This window comes from Acomys minous, assembly GCF_964271855.1.
Source record: "Acomys minous genome assembly, chromosome: 1".
NCBI lineage: Eukaryota > Metazoa > Chordata > Mammalia > Rodentia > Muridae > Acomys > Acomys minous.
In genome coordinates, this window is record NC_140483.1 from 40,016,201 (window position 1) to 40,038,494 (window position 22,294).

The 22,294-nt window shown below is 44.3% G+C and overlaps 1 protein-coding gene across 3 annotated transcripts in view; it reads left to right on the forward strand.

Moving 5' to 3' along the window:
- The window catches only part of RGL1 (ral guanine nucleotide dissociation stimulator like 1), a 247,887-nt gene that overhangs the window by 162,907 nt on the left and 62,686 nt on the right, over positions 1-22,294 (forward strand). For all 3 annotated transcript variants that reach the window (XM_084792400.1, XM_084792401.1, XM_084792402.1), the window contains one exon: positions 15,221-15,429. In XM_084792400.1, coding sequence (XP_084648526.1) covers positions 15,221-15,429 — 209 coding nt within the window. The remainder of the gene's footprint in view (positions 1-15,220; positions 15,430-22,294) is intronic.

Below are 22,294 nucleotides of genomic sequence, written 5' to 3' on the forward strand. Positions count from 1 at the left end.
GAGGTTTTAAGCAAGAGAGTGACCAATTTGTGTTTTTAGAAGTCACTGTGAGTAACCTAAGAGTTCAAGAGGAATGAGTCTTCTAGTTATAACACTGTAAAGAAAGAAATGGGACCGTGTGCTGGATTTGCTGCGGCGGGGTCATGCTGTGAACTTTCTGCTCACTGTGGGTGCGCAGCAAGGGCGTAGGTGAGGTGGAAAGGGCATCGCTCTGGGCAGCTGCCCAGTGCCCTCCTAAGTTCTTGGCTCTTCTGGAGCACAGAATGGGGGGGGGCTGGTACTTAGGTGAGTAATCTTATTCTTTTTTTTTTCTTTTTAATTTGTTCACTTTACATCCCATTCATAGCCCCCTCCCTACTTGCCTCCTGGTCCCTCCCTCCCTCTCTCCCTCCCCTAGTCCTCAGAAAGGGAGCCGTCCTCCCCTAACATCTGACATCAGTCTGTCAAGTCTCACCTGGGCTACCTGTATCCTCTTTCTCCTGCCAGGGGGAAGTGATCAACCTGTAGAGGCTAATAGTCCACATCAGAAGTAGTCCCTACTCCCCATATTATGGGACCCACAAGGAGACTGTGCTGCCTATCTATTACATCTGAGCAGAGGGACTAGGTCCTCACCATGCATGCTCCTTGGTTGGTGCATCAGTTGCTGCTGCACCCCGCTCCTCTGCCCAGATTTGTTGGCTCCATTGGTCTCCTAGTAATCTTATTCTTATGGTAAGTGGAGAATCTCAAATGAGTATTCTGATGTGGAAACAGCGTGGCTACTATGTATAAACCTGAATCCATCTGTCTTTATCTTCCGGTTGATGGACACACTCATTCGCAGATACCTGGGCTTTATTCTAAAGCACACCATGCACTTTGGAAGCATCGTTGTGGCCGTAGGGCACTGGGTAAGGGGAGGTTGGAAGCAGGTGAGTGAGACTACTGAGGTCTCAGTGAAGGGAGTGAGGCCCTAGTATCCTCAGTTAGGGCTTGGGGTCTACACTGCGACCAGGTGATGGGACTAAGGAGGAAGAGTAGACCGGCATGGGCACTGAGCAACGGGAGGCACCTGTGGGTTTGTGGGGAAGTTCACAAGTGCCGAGATAGTGCTGTGGCTGAGTCAAAGTCTGAGTCTAGACCTCCTGAACTTGAATCCTGGCTTCACCTCTTAGCATGTGACCTGGATCAAGCTGCCTGGCTTCTCTGGGCTTCAGCTTCCGGAATTGTAGAGAGGAAATAAAAGATGTATCTGCTATGTAAGATTATTATGAGATAGGTGCACAATATTCTTAGGATCGTAATTGTTATTGTCACATTTTCTTAGAAGAAAACAGATTTATCGAGTGCACTGCAAGGGCCGAGCAGCAGCTAGAGTGCCATTTATAGCCTGTTGTTGTTCAGCAGGAGGGTCACTGAGTTCCAGGAAGGCACTCACAGTGCCAGCTCTGTGCTCACCACAGGAAGGAGGTGGTAAAACATTTCCACAGGGGGACAACCTGCGGGAAGAGAAGTGAAGGCAGAGGCCAACGCCGTAGGCTGATCGCAGTGCCCTCCCTGTCACAAAGCCCACTGGATACGCAGCATAAACACTTGAGAAAGATCACTGTGGGTTTCTGGGAAGTGTCTTGGAAAAGTCTTCACATTCTGCATAGTTCTTTAATCTTGCCTATTTGGGATTTCATCCCACAGTTACAAAAGCCATCTTCATAATGGCAAGGTGAATTAGGGAAGACTCCACGATGGTGTTCTTAGCCTGCATAGAGAAAGCCAAGAGTAAGTGAGGTCAGGTGGCCTTGTCCAAACCTATAGTAGTCAGTTTCTTCCTTGTTCCGTCACTGAGCCTTATTTGTTCTTGCTTCCACGTTGTCACACTGTGTTTCTCCAGTGGCAGCCAGTGCACCTTCTGCAGGAGCAGTTGCCAAAGCCACTGCCGATACTTGGGCTTTCTTTCAAGTCTCCTGGAACACAGGATCAGAAGGTGGATTTGTCACTCAGAACCTGAGGTGATTTTCTTGAAGACTGTAGTGTAGGAGACAAGTATATCCCTCAGTATGAATTGGGTTTTTTTTTTTTTTTGGTAAAAATTTAAAAACAACACTATTTTTTAAATATAGGAACATCATTACTATGAAATGATTGAAAATTAGGAACCTTCTTCTGAACTTTTGTTGTTTTATAAAATTGAGTGGCGCCTTCATTTAACAGAAATAAATGCTCAGTAGAACCCATAGGTAGGTTCCCTGCTGCTGCTGCTGCTAGAGACGGCACAGGGAAGTGATGGCAGAGGACTGCTATTTGTTTGCTATGTCTGCCCGGTGGTCCCATCTGCAGTCACTACTCACAGCGATAAAGAGCGATTAGGAAGCGCTGTGTTCCTTCTCTGCTCTGCTCTCCGTGTGTGCATATGGCAGCGAAGCAAACTGCATCCCTGTGGCGTTTCTAGCAAGCTGCCATAAAACTCACAGGCTCAGACAGCTTGAGGAGGGCTCTGCCCCTGTGGGATAGGGCCCCATAGACTTAAACTAGGCAGACAAGCCCAGGGATCTGCTTTCATCTTATTTAATTGTAGAGGAGGAGCATTTATCTGCGGGGATATCTTGGCATCTTGTCTGCCTGGGTCTCTGTTGTGTCTATGACTTCCAGCAACCATGCAGTAGAGATTCAACAAGTGTTAGTTGAATGAATTAATTGATTTATGTGTATTTAGGAGCAAACAAAAAACAACCAAATTATAAATTAACCCACTGCTGAGAAGCATAGGGAACACTAGCAAGTTCTTAATGGCTTATTGGACTAGACCTAGAAATAAAAATCTAGTTTCTTGACATTTTTAGTCTGTTACTTGTAAACTTTATCAATGAATCTCAGAGTTCTATAGTTTCCCCCTTTAAGGTTTTGGCACATTCACTTAGTATTTATTAAATTATGTCATGCACTGGTGTTAAACTTTATCTCTTTATGTTATTAAGTGAAAAAGTTCACATTCAGGCTATAATCTGTACTATTAGAGTTTAAACAGCAGACGCCCCTCCTTTCCTTCATGTACTAAGGTTTCCTTAGTATCTCATTTAGGTTCCTTGCACAATGGAGGCTAATGCTGTCTTCACTAAAGGACATCAAGAATGCATCCTGAGCCATGGGAATGATGAACATGTTATCAGGCAGATAAGCCTTTTCTTTACAGCTGACACCTGCCTTTTTATATGTGTATTTTTGGCCATTAATATTTAGTGAACAAAAATGTTTGCTTTTTCAGTTTCCGTTCATTTGGAGAAGTTCAGTATTTTCAATAATCTACCTTCTTTTTCTTTCATAAGAGTCAGACTTAAGAGCACTAAATCTACCTTTTTGTCTGTATCCTATTTTCAATTATAAGTTTTGTTTTTAATTCCCTAAAAAATCTTTGACTTTAGAATAGCCTTAAACCTAGCATATCGGCAAACTAAGTAACAATCTCAAACTTGGTACAGAATGTGAGTGCTCCCTAGGGACTCCAGCTGTTGTGGGGTTTAGTAGTTCTCCAAGCAGCCATGCATTGTGCTCCTCCCTCTGCATTTACAGCATGGCACCTGTGCAGGGCAGCTCTCCTGCTCCTCCTCTGCATTTACAGCATGGCACCTGTGTAGGGCAGCTCTCCTGCTCCTCCTCTGCATTTACAGCATGGCGACTGTGCAGGGCAGCTCTCCTGCTCCTCCTCTGCATTTACAGCATGGCACCTGTGCAGGGCAGCTCTCCTCCTCCTCCCCTCCCCCCCCCCCCCCCCCGAATTTACAGCCTGGCAACAGTTTCTTAGAATTAATTTACAGGCCAGGAGAGCAGTACTCAAGATGAGAAATATACAGTGTCTCTTTCCAAGAAAGGTGCTCTAGAGGAACTAAATTTTGGTTTTATATTTGATTGTCTCATCATATGCTTGAAAGATCCCTGTTTGCTCTATGAGGGAACCTGTGCTGTGGGATAGTACTTACGATAAACACAGTTCTGAGGGGTGGTGGACTTGTTAGAGACTCTGAGCTCCACAACTTTATGCAAACTATACAACTGCATTTCATATTTGAAGTTTGAAGTCACACATCAACTTTATTAGATCAGCAGCAGCATTATTGTACTGGAAAGGAAAAGAAACAAGCTATACAATATCATTACTGGGATCCCAAAATCCAGGGCGTAAAGATTTCACTGACAGCTTGATATGGGTCTCTCTCTCTCTCTCTCTCTCTCTCTCTCTCTCTCTCTCTCTCTCTCTCTCTCTCTCCCTCCCTCCCTCCCTCCCTCTTTCCCTCCCTCCCTCCTCCCTTCCTCTTCCATCTCCCTCTCTCTTTACTCCCTCTGCTTCCCCATCCCTCCCTCTCCCCTCTCTCTCTGTGTCTCTCTCCCCCTCCCTCCCTCTCTCCCTCTCCTTTTTGTACTCCCCCCCCCCTCTCTCTCTCTCTCTCTCTCTCGCCCGTGTGTGCGCGCGCACGTATATGTATGTGTGTGTGTGTACATGTGTGACAGGACATTCATGAACATGTGTGCTATATGGAGGTCAGATGTCTTTCTTATTCACTTGCCATCTTAGTTTTTGGGACAGTGTCTCTCACTGACCATGGAGCTCACTGAATCTGTTTGATTGTCCCACCCATTTTTGTCTGTCAGTGAGTCCCATGGATCCTATGTTCTGTACTGCTCAGGGCTGGGGTAACAGACATGTGCCGAAGTACCCTTCTTTTTAATGTGGGTGGTAGGGATCCTAACCTAGGTCCTCATGTTTGCATGCTGAGTACTTTGTCAACTAGCCATCCTGTAGCCTGGGGTTTTGTTTTTTATGCTTGGTCTTTTGTAGTAGTAGATGATAGTAAGAGTAGGAATTTGTTCTGTTTTGTTTTGTTTTTAGATTTATTTTATGTGTGTGGATGTTTTGCCTGTGCGCATGTCTGTGCACATGCCTGCAGCACCTATGGAGGTCAGAAGAAGGTATTAGGTCCCCTAGAGCTGGAGTGACAGGTGGTTGGTAGCTGCCCTGTGGGTGCTGGAATAGAACCTGGGTGCTTAGGAAGAGCAGTCAGTACTCCTAACCACTGAGCCATCTCTCCAGCCCACTAATGGTGGGGAATATTTAGTTTGGTTAAAACTGAACTAATCCCATGGGAAGATGGGGATGAGAGGTTTCTTGGGGATGATATGTAGAATAATGGCTTTAAGTTTGGGGTCACCAGGCAGTTCTGCCCCCATCCAAGCTTAGGATCTGTGATTGGAAACTTAGAATTCCCTCAAGGTTATAACGCCCCCAGGAAGCTGTCTGTGGGCTTTATAGGTTAGTGGGGAAGTTCAGGGCTGTGGAGAAGGCTTTCAGTTAATAGCTGGCTTCATTCACAAAGAATAGTAGATCGCACAGAAGCTCTCTACCACCTACTGACCCCTACAGATAGATAATGGTTGGATTACACAAATCAGATGAAAGTCCAGACAGCAAGGATACCCTTGAGCCTGGGACCACAGTATCTGCTTATCTTGGACACCGGAAGCTCTCAATGGGAGGACCGGGTGTGGGCTGTGAGTTGGGGAAGTTTGCCCGGATACTGTTCACGGTGGAACAGTGTGCAACATTGAACAGGAAGTACAGCAGGGGCTCTCCTAGTTCAAGCTCTAGGTCCTTGGACTTCTCAAGGTAGCAGGTGATTTCTCGCTATAAGGAGATGACCAGGACTTTGGGATGTTGAGGTTTAGCTCTAGTTTCTATACTAAACTAACCTCAGCAACAGAAGCAGATACAGAAGTCACAGGCATCTCAAGTCCTGTGTGCTGGGGCACTGAGGCAGGAGGATCACTGTAATGCTTGGAGTTTGAGGTCAGCCTGATCAGTAAGACCTGATTTCAAGAAAAGGAAAAATACACAGAGAGGAAGCAGGGTTGAGACCATTCACAGGAAGTTCTGAACTCTTAAGAGATGGCCAGAAATAGTGGTTTGTGTTAGAAATGTTAAAGAAATAAGTCTGTTGTGGGGGAAAAACAACTTCCTGTTTCCTCAGGGACAGTTCCTGGCCTCTGTAGGGGCGATCTAGGAAACCCTACTGAGACAGGATGGAGGGGGCTGGGGCTTCTGTGTGATAAAGGCTGGCTATTGTTCGCTCTGTGGACTCCCTTAGCATTTTCCTGAGGATAAAGGACACTCATTTCAGAGGCCTGGCTCTGGGGCTTCATTCTCACTGGTGACTTCATGCAATGTCAACTCCTGAGGGTTGTTTGGCTGTTTTGATTGTGTTCATTGTTGTGAACCTGCTCAGGGCTGCTCCTCTACACTACTACTACTACTACTTTTTCTTCTTCTTCTTCTTCTTCTTCTTCTTCTTCTTCTTCTTCTTCTTCTTCTTCTTCTTCTTCTTCTTATTATTATTATTATTATTATTATTACTATTATTATATTCTAGACTCCAGAGGCATAATTCTCTATCTTCTCTGAGGTCAAAGACTATAGTGGCAACAAAATACTTCACTTGGCATGGGCACAAGGAGAAAGGTGTTCAGCTGCCATTGACATACTCTGAGAAGGACACTTGGGCTGTGGGATGCTGAAAACCCAGCTCTTCGAGAAACCTATTTTGTCACAGTTGATGTCCATATTCCCAGCATAGTTGAATTCATACTAATGCGATGCCACTGACTAGGGTCAAAAAAGAGTATGTGGAGCCAGGTGTGGTGGTGGGCACACCTTTAATCCCAGCACTCAGGGAGGCAGAGGCAGGTGCATCTCATGAGTTCAAGGCCAGACTGGTCAACAAAGCAAGTTCAGGACAGCCAAGGCTACACAGAGAAACCCTATCTCAAAACAAAACAATGCCCCCCACCCAAAAGGAAAAAGATAGAGTATGTGTAGTTGGCAAGTGGTACATGCTTGGGCAGTACATGCTGCTGTCTAGGCCTCAGTGTATTTGCATGATTAGATGGAAGATGCATATGTTGGTATGTGTGTGTATGTGCATATGTGCATATGTGCAGTGCAATGAGAATTGGTTTCTGGGTTCTCTGCCCACAGATGCTGCCACAGAATCTGGCACACGTGCAGATGCTTCATCTTAGTTGCTGCCTTTCCTATTGAAGCCTCTTTATTTTTACATTCATTCAGTTGCCAGCTTCAGCCTGTCACTCCGGTTTTACGTAACTGCCGGGAAGAGTAAATCTTGTCTAGTTGTTGTAATAGATTTCCCTCTGGAGCTCTTCTTCCCAGCGTTTGGAGTTCTTTTTACTGGTCTGGTTATGTGCGTGTCTGAATGTGGGTATATGCACATGGGTACAGGTGTCTGAGGAGGCCAGAGGCATCAGATGCACTGGACCTGCAGTTACAGACCTGATATGGGTGCTGGGAACTGAACTGGACTCTTCTAGAAGAGCATCATGTGCTCTTAACCACTGAGCGATCTCTCTGGCCCACTTTTAGATTTTTCAAAACTGCTTTTTGGATGCCCCAAGTTAGTTCATAACACTATTAAGAATTCTTAGAGGATGGTCAACTCAAGGTATGTATTTCTAATTTTTAATTAATTAATTAGCTAAATGTGTATGAGTAGTGTATGTGTGTTTCATATACATGTATGTGCGTGCGCGCACTCGTATTCATTTGCATTCATGTGTATGTGGAGGCTAGAAGTTGACATCAGGATGTCTTTTTCTACTCTCTCCACTTTACTTTTTGAGCCAGGGTCTCTCACTGCGCCTGCAGCTCGCTCCTTGGCTGAAATGACAGGCCAGCATGCTCCAGCAGTCCACTATTGCCACCCCACTTCCCAGTGTGGGATTATAGATGTGGCACGACCTGCCTTATTATGGGTGTTGGGACCCAGACTACGACTCAGGTCCTCATGCTTGCTTCGCAGACACTTGAACAAGGAACCATGCCCCAGCTCCTCAGCTTGTGCAGTTTCTAAAGCGGAGTCCAGATTCCATACTTGGCTAACAATCCCCCTTTCTACTTTGGCTTTTGCTGTAACACCATTTGTGTACAGTGTCCGTGCCAGAAATCAGCTAAATATACCGGATTCCTTCTTTGCCTTTGTCTTTACCTCTGCATATATCGCTCACCAAGTCTTCACGGTTTTCCTCTTTTCTAAACATTCTCTTTCTAACCAGCCTTTGCTTTGTGCCAGATAAGACTTTCCAATGTACTCCTCTGCCCTACAATGGTTCACCAGCTTTCCCAGCTGGAAAGCCCTCCCCATCAATTCTCGCCTCAGCACCAGTTTCTCTGAGCGTGGATAGAGTACACCCTCACCTTTGGCCTCGCATTTCCCAGAGGACCTGGTGTCTCCACTCCTTAGGGTGCACCAGTTAAGTCCTCTGTAGTCAGGTAGAGCCCAGCTTGCTCTTTGGCCATGCCACCATCAGTTGTCACATTGCCTTTGCAGCCGTCTTTCCCTCGTGCTGTGTTCTCCTTAATGGCCTTGTTTATGCCGGGTTCTGTGCCTGCCAACATTGTGCAGCCGCTGTGTGGGCACCGCCTACTCAGGAAGCCTTTTCTGGCACCTCCCACACACTGGGTCCCTCTCAGTGTTTTCCAAGATACATGCTGTCTCTCTCTCTCTACATTTCACTCACATTGAGCTATGTTGGGGCTCAGAAAATGATACCCCCAGATAGGCACTTTGGCATATGGTGTGCTTTGAACTGAAGGGCAGGGATGTAAAAGCAAGATCTTTCTGACCTTTTGACTTCTCTTCCCCTTTATCTCCTGAAACAGAAACTAAACCACTTCTTCCCCAAAGCTCTTGGAAGGTCTAAAACATCTAACTTAAAACTCACCCCCCTTTTTTGTGTGTGTAAGGTTTGCAATAAATAAGTTGCCTGGCTCTGGTATTAGCTGCTGAGACCCTCATTCAGAAGGGTTCTTCTCTGTACCCAGAGAACGCTTTCATGGTGGCTTGAATGTGATGGTCCCCATATTCTTGGGCATCTGAGCACGTGGTCCCTAGTTGGTGGTGCTACTGGGGTAAGTTTAGGAGGTGTGCCCTCGCTGGGGGGGAAGGTTTCAAAAGCCACACACTGTTTCCAGTGCTCTCCTACTTCCTGTTTATAGTTGGAGATGTGAACTCTCAGTTGCTGCTCCAGCCACCATTTATATGTGTCTTCTGTCATGTCCTCCCCACCCCCACCCCAAGGGTGATGGACTCTTACCCTTCTGGAACCATAAGCCTTCCTCCTCTGACCTTGGTCATGGGGTTTTATCACAGCAGTAGAGAAGTATCACATGATACAGAACAGTCCCAGCAGGCTGTGCTTGGTCCATCTCCGGCTCGTTTGTTTAGGTCAGGTTATTCCCCCTTTGCCTAGCTTAGTCTCTGATGTGGCTGTCCCTTCTACACTGAGCATAGGCACGCGCACACTGTTTTTCCCGAGCCTTCTTGTCTGAAGCCTCACGGGTCATATAAAACCATGACTATATATTCAGCTGTAGGTTTTGCTTGTTAACCTGCCGTCAGTTGTGGGGATGTAGCCTGTGGCCACATGAGGGGTGAGAAACAGTGGTTTACCTTCTGCCTCTGTACTGGGTGGCCCAGATGTTTAAGCTGTAAGGCTGTGCTGGCTTGTGGTACTGTTGTGCTAATACGTGAGTCAATAACTAGTTGGAGATGTGGAAGAGGCATCTATACTCTCCCTCTTCACTATGTGCTGCCAGCATGTGACTACTGACCTCCTTTAAGAAAAATATGGCACACGCTATCAGTATGGAAACCCCTAAACAAACCAATATGGAATTCCCATATAATCAAAGCAATCCTACTACAGCACACCTTCCTGAAGAAGAGAAATAACTTAATCACTCAAAAAAGAAACCTGAGCTTGCCTGTTACATTAGTCAAGGTGTGGGGCCTTGGGTTGAGTGGGTTGTAACAGTGGTGTATACATGCACAGTGGAATAGTACTCATCCTTAAAAGGATCCTGTTACTTTGCAGTACCACAGAATTAGAGACACTATGTTAAAGGAAATAAGCCAGGCACAGAACGATAAATGCCACTTGTTCTCTCATTCAGTCGTGGTTGTTTAAAAATGGTTGATCATGTCAAAGAGAATAGAGGTTCCTAGAAGTTAGAGAGGGAACAGGGAAGGTGGCTAGTGAGCAGGCAAATCATCCGGACCGGAGACACTCGTGTCAACGACACATTTCACAGCAGCTAGGGAGGAATGCGAAGGTTGGAAACACACGGGAATGGTAATATTTGCTGTGATAGAAATGCTAATTGTCCTGCTTTGTTTACTTCAAATTATAAACACATCTTGACTTACCCTGTCCATAAATAAATACATACAGATAGATATACATGCATGCATGCATCTGTGGGGCTCATGCTTATATTTAATAAGAAGTTGATTTTTTTTAGTCCTGTGTGTGGTCCCAAATACCACATGAGATATATCTGCATACCCCCAAATTATTTAGTTATTGATTGTTTATCTGCAGTTAAAGTTTTTTAAAGCATCCTTTCACTGGCACTTCTAACCTAGCAAAAGAGAGTGTCCATCCATGCCTAAGTAGATGTTGACACCATTCGGTCCTGGACCCAGAGTTTACATGTGCGTTGCCAATTAGGAATTTGCACACATAACTAGGTTATTTGGGCAGAACTGTAGATATTTATGAGTTAGGCATGCTGTTCTAGAAGAAGCTAAGTTCTGGTAGCAAAAGAGTTGACCAAGGAAACAGCTATGCAACATTTTTGTGGCCTTGGTATCATGGTCTTGTCAGCAAAGTCATGGGGTTCTGATTAAACCCAGCTTGAGCTGTTTCCTGTTAGCGTGCTAACCCACAGGGCAAGCTCAGGCCTCCTTGTCTGGCTTTTCCAAGTCTGACTTACTAAACACTGTCTGCCAAGGGGTCCACCCTTTTCTTTTAAACATTAACTAGAAGTTATTAAGATAATACAAACAAAAATAGGTTCTGAAGCCTCTTAAAAGGATTATGGACGTAGCAACTCTTCTACTGTAGAAATGAAACTTCAACATTTTAGTTTATCCAGTCTGGGATATGGCAGATGACATTTAAAAAATGTGGGCTTTTAAAAACATTTATTTATTTATTTAGGTGTGTGTGTGTGTGTGTGTGTACATGTGCACATGCGTGCGCATGTATGTGTGTACTATGATGCACATATGGAGGTCAGAGGACAACTTGTGGAAGTTGGTTCTCCCCTTCCACCATGTGGGTTGGTGGGATAAAATGCAATCTTGATGGCAGGCTCCTGTACCCACTGAACTGTCTCACCTTACAGTGTGTGCGTTTTTCCATTTCATTTCTGTACAACTTCATTACAAAATGATTCCATTGCTCAGCAGATAATTCTAAGTCTTTGCTTCTTTGTTTGTTTGCTTTGTGAGGATGTATTCTGTTTGAATATTGGTCAGTTAGAACTCACCTGAAAACAAAGCCAAACAAAACCCTGGTCTGTCCCAGGCAGCAAGCAGCCTCGAGGGCATTTATTAAGAATACATAAACTCTAAAGAAAACTTTAAGCAAGTGCGCTGAAGTGTTTAACACTCACTGTTGAGTTTTGTGAGTGTGCTTCCAGCCGACTGCGCTGTTCTGTACTTCCCTTCCTGAATCAGCCGCTTGCTCTCTGCATTCACAAATAGCCTTCTCAGTCGGAGCGCAGAGCATGTTTTGTTAAATGATCTCTCAAGCCACCCGTGCTTCTTCCTGATGTACAGATACAAACACTGAGGAGCAAGAATTAGTCAAGACACAAAGGAGAAGCATGCATGCAGACTGAAAGACAGAGCCTGGCTCCAATAGCCGTCCCACTCCCCAGGGAGTGCCTTGGCAGCCTGCCAGATCTGCTCTCAGCAGGAAGAGGGACCGTGTGGTCAAGTTCTCCAACAAGCATGTTTCTCTGTATTTGAGTTCTTGGCCGCATCACTATCATCGAAAAATTAGTTCTTTTAAGTCATCATTATTTTCAGTAAGAAACATCTAGTTTTAGAGTGGAGTTTGCACTTCAAAGTAAGGTAAGACTCATCAAATTACAAAACTGCTTGGTAAAGGAAACCAGATAGATCACAAAGTAAGGAGCTTTCAGATAAGATAATTATACTTGTCAATTTTCACCTTAATAGTTGCAATAAAATACTTTTTCTCAAAAAAAAAAAAAATTAGAGCCTGACCATTCCTACCAACGGAGAAGCCATGCTTTGTGCCAGTAACACTTGGCACTGAGTACTGTTTTATGGTGTAGGCAGATAATTATTTTGACATCCTTTTGAAGTACAAAGCAAAAGCTACAAAACATCCTTACATTTTAATATTACATTAAGAAAGAGATCAGAGAGATATAGTTGTTAAACATTTTTATTGTGTTTAATTTTTTTTTTTTACTTTACACTTCATTTATTTGTTTGTTTATTGAGGGGGGGTGTCTAACTTTGTATCCAAAGCTGGTCTGGAATTTATGGTATAGCCCAGGCTGGCCCTGAACTCACAGTAATCCTTTGGCTTCAGCCTATTGATGGCTGGGCATATAGGTATAAGCCATTAGGCCTGGCTAATTAGCATCATATTTTATAATGTCTTCACTTAGAGTTCTTTTCTCTCTTAAAGTAGAAAATGGTTAAACATGAATTAGGTCTTCAGTGCATTGCAGTTCATTCCGAAGTTCTGCAAGATGCTCTCGGGATAAAGGGGAGTGGACCTGGAGATGCTGTGTGTTGTGCCTGCTTGTTAGAGTTTAACGTCTTATGTGGACACACTGAAGGCTAAGAAAGTCAGCAGTAAAGACATGTCTATGACTTTAGTGAATTCTGTAGTCTCTGAACTTGACATAGGACCTTCTCTTAAACAAAAATAAGCGTTTTATAGTACATTCTCAAAGCAGTGCTGTGCCTAGTAATTAAAAATGTAATTCAAGTTTGAGACCATGTATCTTTCACTCATTGTTTCTGCTTTAATTAGAACTTCTGGGTAACAGACCAGTGCTATAGCTCAGTTTGTTGTAAAACTAGAAGAGTAAAAAGGACCCGCCACTAGGCCTTGATCTGAGGCAGCAGGCGGAAGAGCCTTAGGAAATACTGCTGCTTTTCCTGAATCAGACCCGTGCCCTTAGAAATTTCTTTTATAACTTTTTATTTATTTATTTATTTATTTATTTATTTATTTATTTATTTTGTGTGTGAGTATGTGTGTGTGTGTGTGTGTGTGTGTGTGTGTGTGTGAGAGAGAGAGAGAGAGAGAGAGAGAGAGAGAGAGAGAGAGAGAGAGAGGAGAGAGAGAGATGCACATGCGTGTCACATGTGTGTTTGTCCACGGAGGCCAGAAGAAGGTATCTACAGGCGCTTGTGAGCTGCTTGATATGGGTTCTGGGAACTGAATTCAGTCTTCTGGGAGAGGGAGAAGCTTGAACTGCTGGGCCATCTCCCTAGCCTCGTCTTTAGAAAACTTAAAATGTTAAATAAACAAAGCCATGGACTGCGCGCACTGTAGTCCTTATATCAGTTCCTGTCAGCAGCTAGATGTGATGATAGTAAGCTATTCTACCCAAAAGTGGTTGCCACCATGTGGGTCTTTTTGAAAGCAATCCCAGGGTAATTTCTGTTTTGTAGGTTAACTTCTGACAGGGCAGGTGAAGGAAAAGCAGAATACAGGACTCAGTAGCCACAGCGGCTAACGTTAGAGATCCATGTCTTCCGTGCCGCTCTGAGTTCTGTATGTGTGGCTGTTTCAGTTAGGACTTTAGGCAGTCAGTATTAAGTAATTCACTTTATAATGCAGATATGCTGCTTGGTAGTTTGTTTTTGCACCAATGAGAATCTTTGCACCAGTGAGACTAATTATTTGCTTTGGAAACAGATGTATTGCAGAATTTCTCTTGGTGGGTCGGTTTCCTTAGCACCCACAACAGAGTTCGATTTGGAAAATTACATCTGCACATAATTTGCTAGGCACAGATTTCCTGAGAATGCAAGGCGCACCCTTAGTTTCTGCAGTTTGATTCCCTTCCCTCAGTGTCAGTTTTTAAGCCTTTCACAATTTATCACCAATGTTTACACATTATGGTTTATGTGTGTTAATTTACAATGACATTTACTGATTACTGTAGGTTTACTTTTCTGTGCTAGCTGTTTCGTATAATACTTCTTTTGTTGTTTTGTAGCCTTGGTTGTCCTGGGTTTTCTTTGTAGACCAGGCTGGCCTTGAACTCACATAGAACTACCTGCCTCTGCCTTCTGGGTGCTGAGATCAAAGGTATGCGCTACCACGCCCGACATAAGTCTTTTGTGTTTGCAATTTCCGGAAAGCAGGGCTGTGCTTTCCACCCTTTCCATCACTCCCTGCGTTAAGCCCCATGCTTTGCAGAACAGGTGTTTTCCCCCAGTTCTCTTGGTTGCCAATAGTATGAAAGGAGAATGTCCATGGCTGTCAGTGGACCGAAGGCTGTCAGTTCGTGTTTAGGTTTTCATAGGGAACCATGGACAACAGACTTCCTTCATTGCTGATTTTTCAAGCTGTGACCATATGTCATCTGGTTCACATAAACCCTATGAAGTGTGTGTGTGTGTGTGTGTGTGTGTATGTGTGTGTGTGTATTATACATAAATATGTGTGCATATGTAATTTGTGTATGTAAATGTGTATATGTGTGTATAAAATTTTGAAATTATCAGCTTTTTAGTAACATACGCATTGACTCTTCTAGCATACCATAGGAGACACTGTCTTTAAAAATGAGTTTGAGACTTATCTCTAATAGTACAAAGAGGATTGGATAGTTGATAATTGCTAAACTCCGTCCAGGTGATAAAAAAAGATCTTTTCGCTTTGTTTTGTTTTCGAGACAGGGTTTCTCTGTGTAGCCTTGGCTATCCTGGCTCACTTTGTAGACCAGGCTGGCCTTGAACTCACAGCAATCTGCCTGCTTCTGCCTCCTGAGTGCTGCGATTACAGGCGTGTGCCGCCATGCCCAGCTTGATAGAAAATATCTTTGATAAAGTATAGCCATCACCTTTGCTGTCACTAGGGGAATAAGGAGAAGCCATTGCATAGCAGTGAAATAATAATCTCTCTTTCTGTGTAGAGAAAGGGGCACCACCTCCACACACTTGCCTCCAAGGCCACCATTTTGCCACACTTTGTTCACAGAGGGCACAACTGCCTTATAGGACTTTGAGAGAAGTTCTGTGAGAGTAGACCGAAACGCTGACTAACCATCTCAATGTTTTCAGTTTTACATCAGGGAATTATGTCATCTGATGCTAATAATGAATTTGTCCCATAGGTTGAAGGGGACCAGCTGCCTCCAGGACACACAGTCTCTCAGTATGAGACCTGTAAGATCAGGACCATCAAAGCTGGCACCCTGGAGAAGCTTGTGGAGAACCTGCTGACGGCTTTTGGGGACAATGACTTTACCTATATCAGCATCTTCCTGTCGACTTACAGAGGCTTTGCCTCGACCAAGGAAGTGCTGGAGCTGCTGCTGGACAGGTAAGCTCTAAGGACGAGTGCCTGCCCATGGGAACCTAAGGCTGTGCCCAGGGAACAGAGCGTGGCTCAGAATCAAGGGGAGATTAACTGGGAAAGCCAACCTTTGGAACCGCTAGCATGCGGAGAGTCAATTATATGGTCTGTTTCGAGGGTAAAGAAATCTCACTCAAACTGTTCATAAAGGCTGGATACGGTGGTACATGCTTCTAATCTTGGTACTCAGGGAGCTGAGCCAGCCTGGACCGCATAGCAATGCTTTGTCTCAGAAGCAAAAGCAAAGACGAAGAAAAACCAAGCAATAACTGAAATCTGTAAAAAATTAAACAAAAGAGTTAAAAGCAGGCACTAGAAACATAGATTCTATTTATAAATTTCTGTTTCTCTTAGCTACCCCTAATTTCAAATTGGATACAGATTATTTCTTAATTTTTTATAATATCTATAAATATGCTCACCAGCTCGGAATCTCCTTGTTTTGGAGACTGAATGTGCTCATAAATATGAAGTGTGGAGTTCTATCCATAGGAAGCAGCTGGTGAGTGAGGACTTTGTCAGTGACAGTCACAGTGCCCCTGAAGTCAGTGTGTAACGGACATGCTCAGGAGTGTGTCTGTGCTCCATGGGAGGAACACATGGCCCTCAGCAGTGGACACTGTAACTCACACACGTGGGCCTCAGCAGTGGACACTGTAGCTCACACACGGACAAGCCTTTTGTTTTCTCCTTACTTTTGTTTTATTTATAGTAAAATTTAGTTATTTTATAAACATATCATTATGTTGACTTAGTCCTGGGACAAAGAAAACTGTCAGCCAAACAATTGCTTTAGCATCCTGAGGTTCCTCATCTAGATCCTTGTAGCCTGGGGTTTCCTGCCTGAGGAAGGAAGTGGGAGCCAATGCTTTTGTTAGGCTTGGTGTGTGTATGTGTGTGTGTACACACGTGCGCGTGCTTGCGTATGTTTAATTTTAAAGGTATATACAATCATGTTGAAATATAAAAATTCTTATACTATGGAAGATACGAGAAATATTAAAGTTTTCTTAACTGCTGTTTTTCTCAAATGATGCCTAGTAGGTATGAAATATATGAAATATTTCATATACATATATTCTTAATATGTAATATATCACATATATTGTATTTATTGGCTCATTTATTTGTTAGAAGAGTTTATTGAGTACATTGTAAGAGGGTACCGGCAGTAGCTACAGCACTGTCTGGCAATATGGATTTGTAGCACATACATGGTGTAAACTGAATCAACCAAAGCACACAATGTATCATACAATTTTTATTTTTACCTATTTATCTATCTTGGAGATATCTTTGTTTATTCAGTGAATCAGCATTTGTAAAAGGCTCATAATAGTGGCTAGAAGATTTAAAGTACAAGAAATGTAAGTTATTCTTTCAAATAAGCGCATACAGGTGGATTTTCTAGCTTGTTTTTAGTGGCTTTCTAATACTTACTGAGTTGATAATTTCATGGACAGACAAGTAAGCGCTTTCTGGTTTTTAAAATTGTTCTTAAAATTTGTGATCACTATTCCACAAGGATCATCTTTAAACATACGCATGTTTTCCGAGTGCTTTTTGAGACTCCTATAGGATAATCTCAGAGAACAGTAACTGATGCCAGGATGTAGAGATGTAGGAGCCTGTCAGACTGTCCTCCAGAGGGTCGCAGCAGCCACACTGCTGTTCTGAGCATTCCCCACCATGGCCATGCTGCTCTTCTGAGCATTCCCCACCACGGCCACGCTGCTGTTCTGAGCATTCCCCACCACGGCCACGCTGCTGTTCTGAGCATTCCCCACCACGGCCACGCTGCTGTTTTGAGCATTCCCCACCATGGCCACGCTGCTGTTTTGAGCATTCCCCACCATGGCCACGCTGCTATTTTGAGCATTCCCCACCATGGCCATGCTGCTGTTCTGAGCATTCCCCACCATGGCCATGCTGCTGTTCTGAGCATTCCCCACCATGGCCACGCTGCTGTTCTGAGCATTCCCCACCACGGCCATGTTGCTGTTCTGAGCATTCCCCACCACGGCCATGTTGCTGTTCTGAGCATTCCCCACCATGGCCACGCTGCTGTTCTGAGCATTCCCCACCATGGCCATGTTGCTGTTCTGAGCATTCCCCACCATGGCCATGTTGCTGTTCTGAGCATTCCCCACCATGGCCACGCTGGTGTTCTGAGCATTCCCCACCACGGCCACGCTGCTGTTCTGAGCATTCCCCACCACGGCCACGCTGCTGTTCTGAGCATTCCCCACCACGGCCATGCTGCTGTTTTGAGCATTCCCCACCACGGCCACACTGCTCTTCTGAGCATTCCCCACCACGGCCATGTTGCTGTTCTGAGCATTCCCCACCACAGCCACGCTGCTGTTCTGAGCATTCCCCACCATGGCCACGCTGCTGTTCTGAGCATTCCACCATGGCCATGCTGCTGTTCTGAGCATTCCCCACCATGGCCACGCTGCTGTTCTGAGCATTCCCCACCATGGCCACGCTGCTGTTCTGAGCATTCCCCACCACGGCCACGCTGCTGTTCTGAGCATTCCACCATGGCCATGCTGCTGTTCTGAGCATTCCCCACCATGGCCACGCTGCTGTTCTGAGCATTCCCCACCATGGCCACGCTGCTGTTCTGAGCATTCCCCACCACGGCCACGCTGCTGTTCTGAGCATTCCCCACCATGGGCTGCATACTTCCCAACTGACCATGATTTGTCTCTTCCACTGGGCTGTCTTTACTCTGATCTGACCACCGAAAACTGGCTTTGGGACTCAGGCTTCTTGAGTTTCTGAGTAGAGTTTGGTATTTCAAAAGACACCATTTGTTGTGTGTGAACTCTTTTCCTATCCTATACTCTTCTCCTTTGAACTATTTTACTCTAATTATTTTTAATTTATTATTTTTATTAATTTATTCAAATTACCTCTCAATTGTTATCACATCACTTGTATCCTCCTGTTCCTCCCTCCCTTCCGCTTTTACCCTGTTCCCTTCCCCTAGGTCTATGACCGAGGGGGACCTCCTCCCCCACTATATGGTCATAGGCTATCAAGTCTCATCTTGGTAGCCTGCTTATTCTTTCTCTGAGTGCCACCAGGCCTCCCCACCAAGGGGAAGTGGTCAAATAAGGGGCACCAGAGTTCACGTCTAAGTTAGTCCATGCTCTCCACATAACTGTGCAGAATGTCCTGTCCATTGGCTAGATCAGAGTAGGGGTTCGATGTTTACTGCTTGTATTGTCCTTGGTTAGTGCAGTAGTTTGAGCAGACCCCCTGGACCCCGATCCACCCATCAAGATATTCTTCTTGTAGGTTTCTAGGACCCTCTGGATCCTTCTATTTCCCCATTCTCCTATATTTCTCTTACCTAGAGTCCCAGTAGGATGTCATCACATCTATCCCAATCTCCTGGTAAGTAAAGACTTTCATGGGACATGCCTTTTGGGCTAGCGCCCAATTATAAGTGAGTATATACCATGTGAGTCTTTCTGCTTCTGGATTAACTCACTCAGTATGATCATTTCTAGTTCCATCCATTTGTCCACAAATTTCGGGAATTCCTTGTTTTTAATAGCTAAGTAGTATTCCATAGTGTAAATGTACCACAGTTTCTTTATCTATTCTTCAACTGAGGGACATTTAGGCTGTTTCAGGTTCTGGCTATTATGAATAAGGCTGCTATGAACATGGTTGAGCATATGTCTTTGTTGTGTGGTGCAGCATTTTCTGGGTATATTCCAAGGAGTAGAATAGCTGGGTCTTGAGGAAGCCCTATTCCCAGTTTTCTGTTACTCTAATTATTAATCATCAAATTACAATTCCTTGTGTAGTAAAGAAATCAGATTTATTGCCTATAATTGTGTTAAGAATATTTTTTCTAATTTGTTCTTTGATTTTAAAGTCTGTTCATTAAGTATTGGTATAACTATTTCATGTAATATTTCTGTCTGTCTTCAGAAAAGCTTTGAATAAACAACTTTCTATTCTAGGTTTTGGTTATTGACAAGGGTAGATTTATCCTCAAAGTATCTGCCAGCTTTCTGTCATCATGACACATACCTGATATAATCAGCATATGAGGGGAAAAGATGTATTTTTGGCTCAAAGTTTTGGAGGTTTCAATCTGGAACCGCTCAGCCTTTACTGTCTTTTAGTCCTGTCAAAAGGCAGTGTATTGTGGTGGGGACGTACCGTGGAGCAAAGCTGCCGAGCTCTGAATGCAGAGCAAAGAGAAGGAGATCTGAGGTCTCACCCTCTCCCCTGGAAGGGGACTGCGGACTGCAGCCATGTAAAGGTCCCGCCCCCTTCCGTTAACCCCACCCTGGGAATCAGGCTTTTAACAGAGATGTTTGTGGGGCACAAGATGCGTACACAGGGAGGTTCCTGGGTCAGTGTTCTCTCGTATGTTCACATGCACGGACACTCAGGAAGCATACCTTCTTTGTGGTACACCGATCTCGTCTTGGTGTCCTCCTCTAGAGCATAAGGAGCTATCGTTTGCTGCATCACAGTATCTGACAACATATTAAGCCCGGAATAACATGTGAGTTTAGTGAGTCTTTTTAAAAATCGTGGCTCTTATGTAATAGCTCATATGTATAAGTAGAAATTGGAGAATTATGTGAAGTTTTTCTTTTCAATACTTCATAGCTGTAAAAAGATGGAGCCTGGTAACTCTTGCTAGGCAGTATGCTGAGACGAAAATCCCTCACAAGTTCACTTTGAAATCAGTGACCTCTTCTCCATAGGAGGTAACGTCACTGATAATAGCCCGCAGATGTCCACAGTGAGTAAAGGCACGCACGTAAGCGCCAGCTGTCTGTCTTAAAGTCTGCACGCAAGCACACCGGGAATTAGAGTGTTTGGTCTATGACTCTTCCTTTGTGATTTTTTAAAAAAATATGTTTTCTTTGTTCTATGGATAGACACATTGGGATTTGCTTTTAAAACAATAACTGGATAACAGTGGCTAAATAGTAGATCCAATATGAGTTCAGATTGCACCGAGTTCAGACTATCAATTGAAGTGTAGCTGAATGAAGACTTACGATTTAGTCTGTACCGTGTGAGCAGGCTTAGGGCTGGCTTTGAGTGTGATCTCACAGTTCAATCCACTGCTTGTCTCTGAAGTGAGGGGCTTAAGTGCTCAATACCTGTGTAGTGTAATGCAGAGCAGACACTCTGTGAGGCACCGCAGAGATGGAGCTCAGAGAGAAGCAATTTCGGTTCTGCCCCGAGGTAGTCCAGAGATGGATTATATGAGCTGTTGGTGCTTTAACCCTGGGCCTCCTCACTCAGCAGTAATCTCTCCACGATTCTGCCCTCTTAATTTTCTATTCCTTTTCCTTGGGAGAACCCCTCGAACCGCAAAGGCCATTTTCTTCACTTAGATCCACCCCGGAGGACGTAATATCTTCCTGCAGAAGATAAAGTGGACAGGTATGTCCTAAGTAAGTCACCATACAAGGCGGGGTAAAGCACAGTTCCCACACGTGCTGCTCTAGGAGTCACACAAGGTGGGGTAAAATACAGTTCTCATGATGCTGTATAGGAGTTCGGGGAGATAAATGCTGTTTATTTTGCTTTCTCTGCAGAAATGTAACCTTGTCTGTGTGTGTGAGTATTTCTTCTTCACTCCATGTCCTGCTCACAATAAAATCTGTGGCCATGTTTCAGTCTCCACACAAGTCCAGCTGTTGAGTCTGTGAAAAGCTGTGCTCCCAGACTTGTTGTTAGACTTTCATGCCTGTAGTGAAGAGGAAGCAATTTACTGCACGGGCCCACCTATTCTGAAGATAAGCAGTTGAAATACCATTTTTCACGCCCAAGAGCTGTCAGGCTTGTTCGTGAGCCTCAGACAGAGTTTTTAAAGGATTTCTTTTGGTGGCTGCAGCGGAATGTGAAGGAACAGAGAGCCAATTGCAGTAGGTGCTAATCCTGTAATAACCAGACAAGAATAGGTTCATGCAGATGCTGCACTGTTTATTTCCCACCAGAGCACGGCTTATTGAAGCCAAGCTTTGATTTCCCTTAAGACTTCCAGTTGTGGTTTGTCTTGTATGGAACTGTTTATTTTCTGGAATTTCTTTTTAATCTTTTCATAGTTCTTTTTTCCTAATATGGGTCTGTGTGATTGATAAATAGACAGTGGTTTGAAGTCATGAATAGCTAATCCCACATTTACTTTATCCTTTATTGGGGTGACTGGTAACACAAGGACTCCTGTTTGCTGTGCTTTCTTCTACCCCGGCCCAGACTTAAGGGTTCTTTGCTTCCTTTTAACCCAAGAGGAAGTTACTTAATTGGGGGTTGACTGTGTTGAGGCTTTGAGATTTTGTTTTCTCTAATGTCAAGAAAGACCTCACTCAGAGAGGTCAGTTTAAAGCCTCACTCCACCACTTAAAGAAGTGGAGGAGTAGATACCACTGAAAGCAGCCAACTTCAGCTGTTTGCAGAAGCCCACTTCAGCAACTGATCCCAGTGAGACCTGCGGAGGCCTGCAGAGGTGCAGATCCTGCTGTGTTTTCAGACATCCCCCCCCCCTCTGATAACTTAAGTTAGCAAAAGCCAACCTCATGTGGAGCAGAGAAAGCCAGGTCTCCAGAAACCCTGGCCAAGCTATTCTCAGCCCTCAGGTCAGGGTGGAAGGCATTAAGTTTTCCTGCATTGCAAGTTAATTCCCTTAGAGGAGAGCTCTCAGGAAGCTTAAAGGTTGAGGCCTTCTATGAACCTATGCTTTAAGGTGATAATTTTGTTTATGTCACGGAGGCATGGGTAATCAGCAGGTCATTGAAAGAACTCCCTGTATATGCTTGCCATGTGTCTTCACAGACTTTAT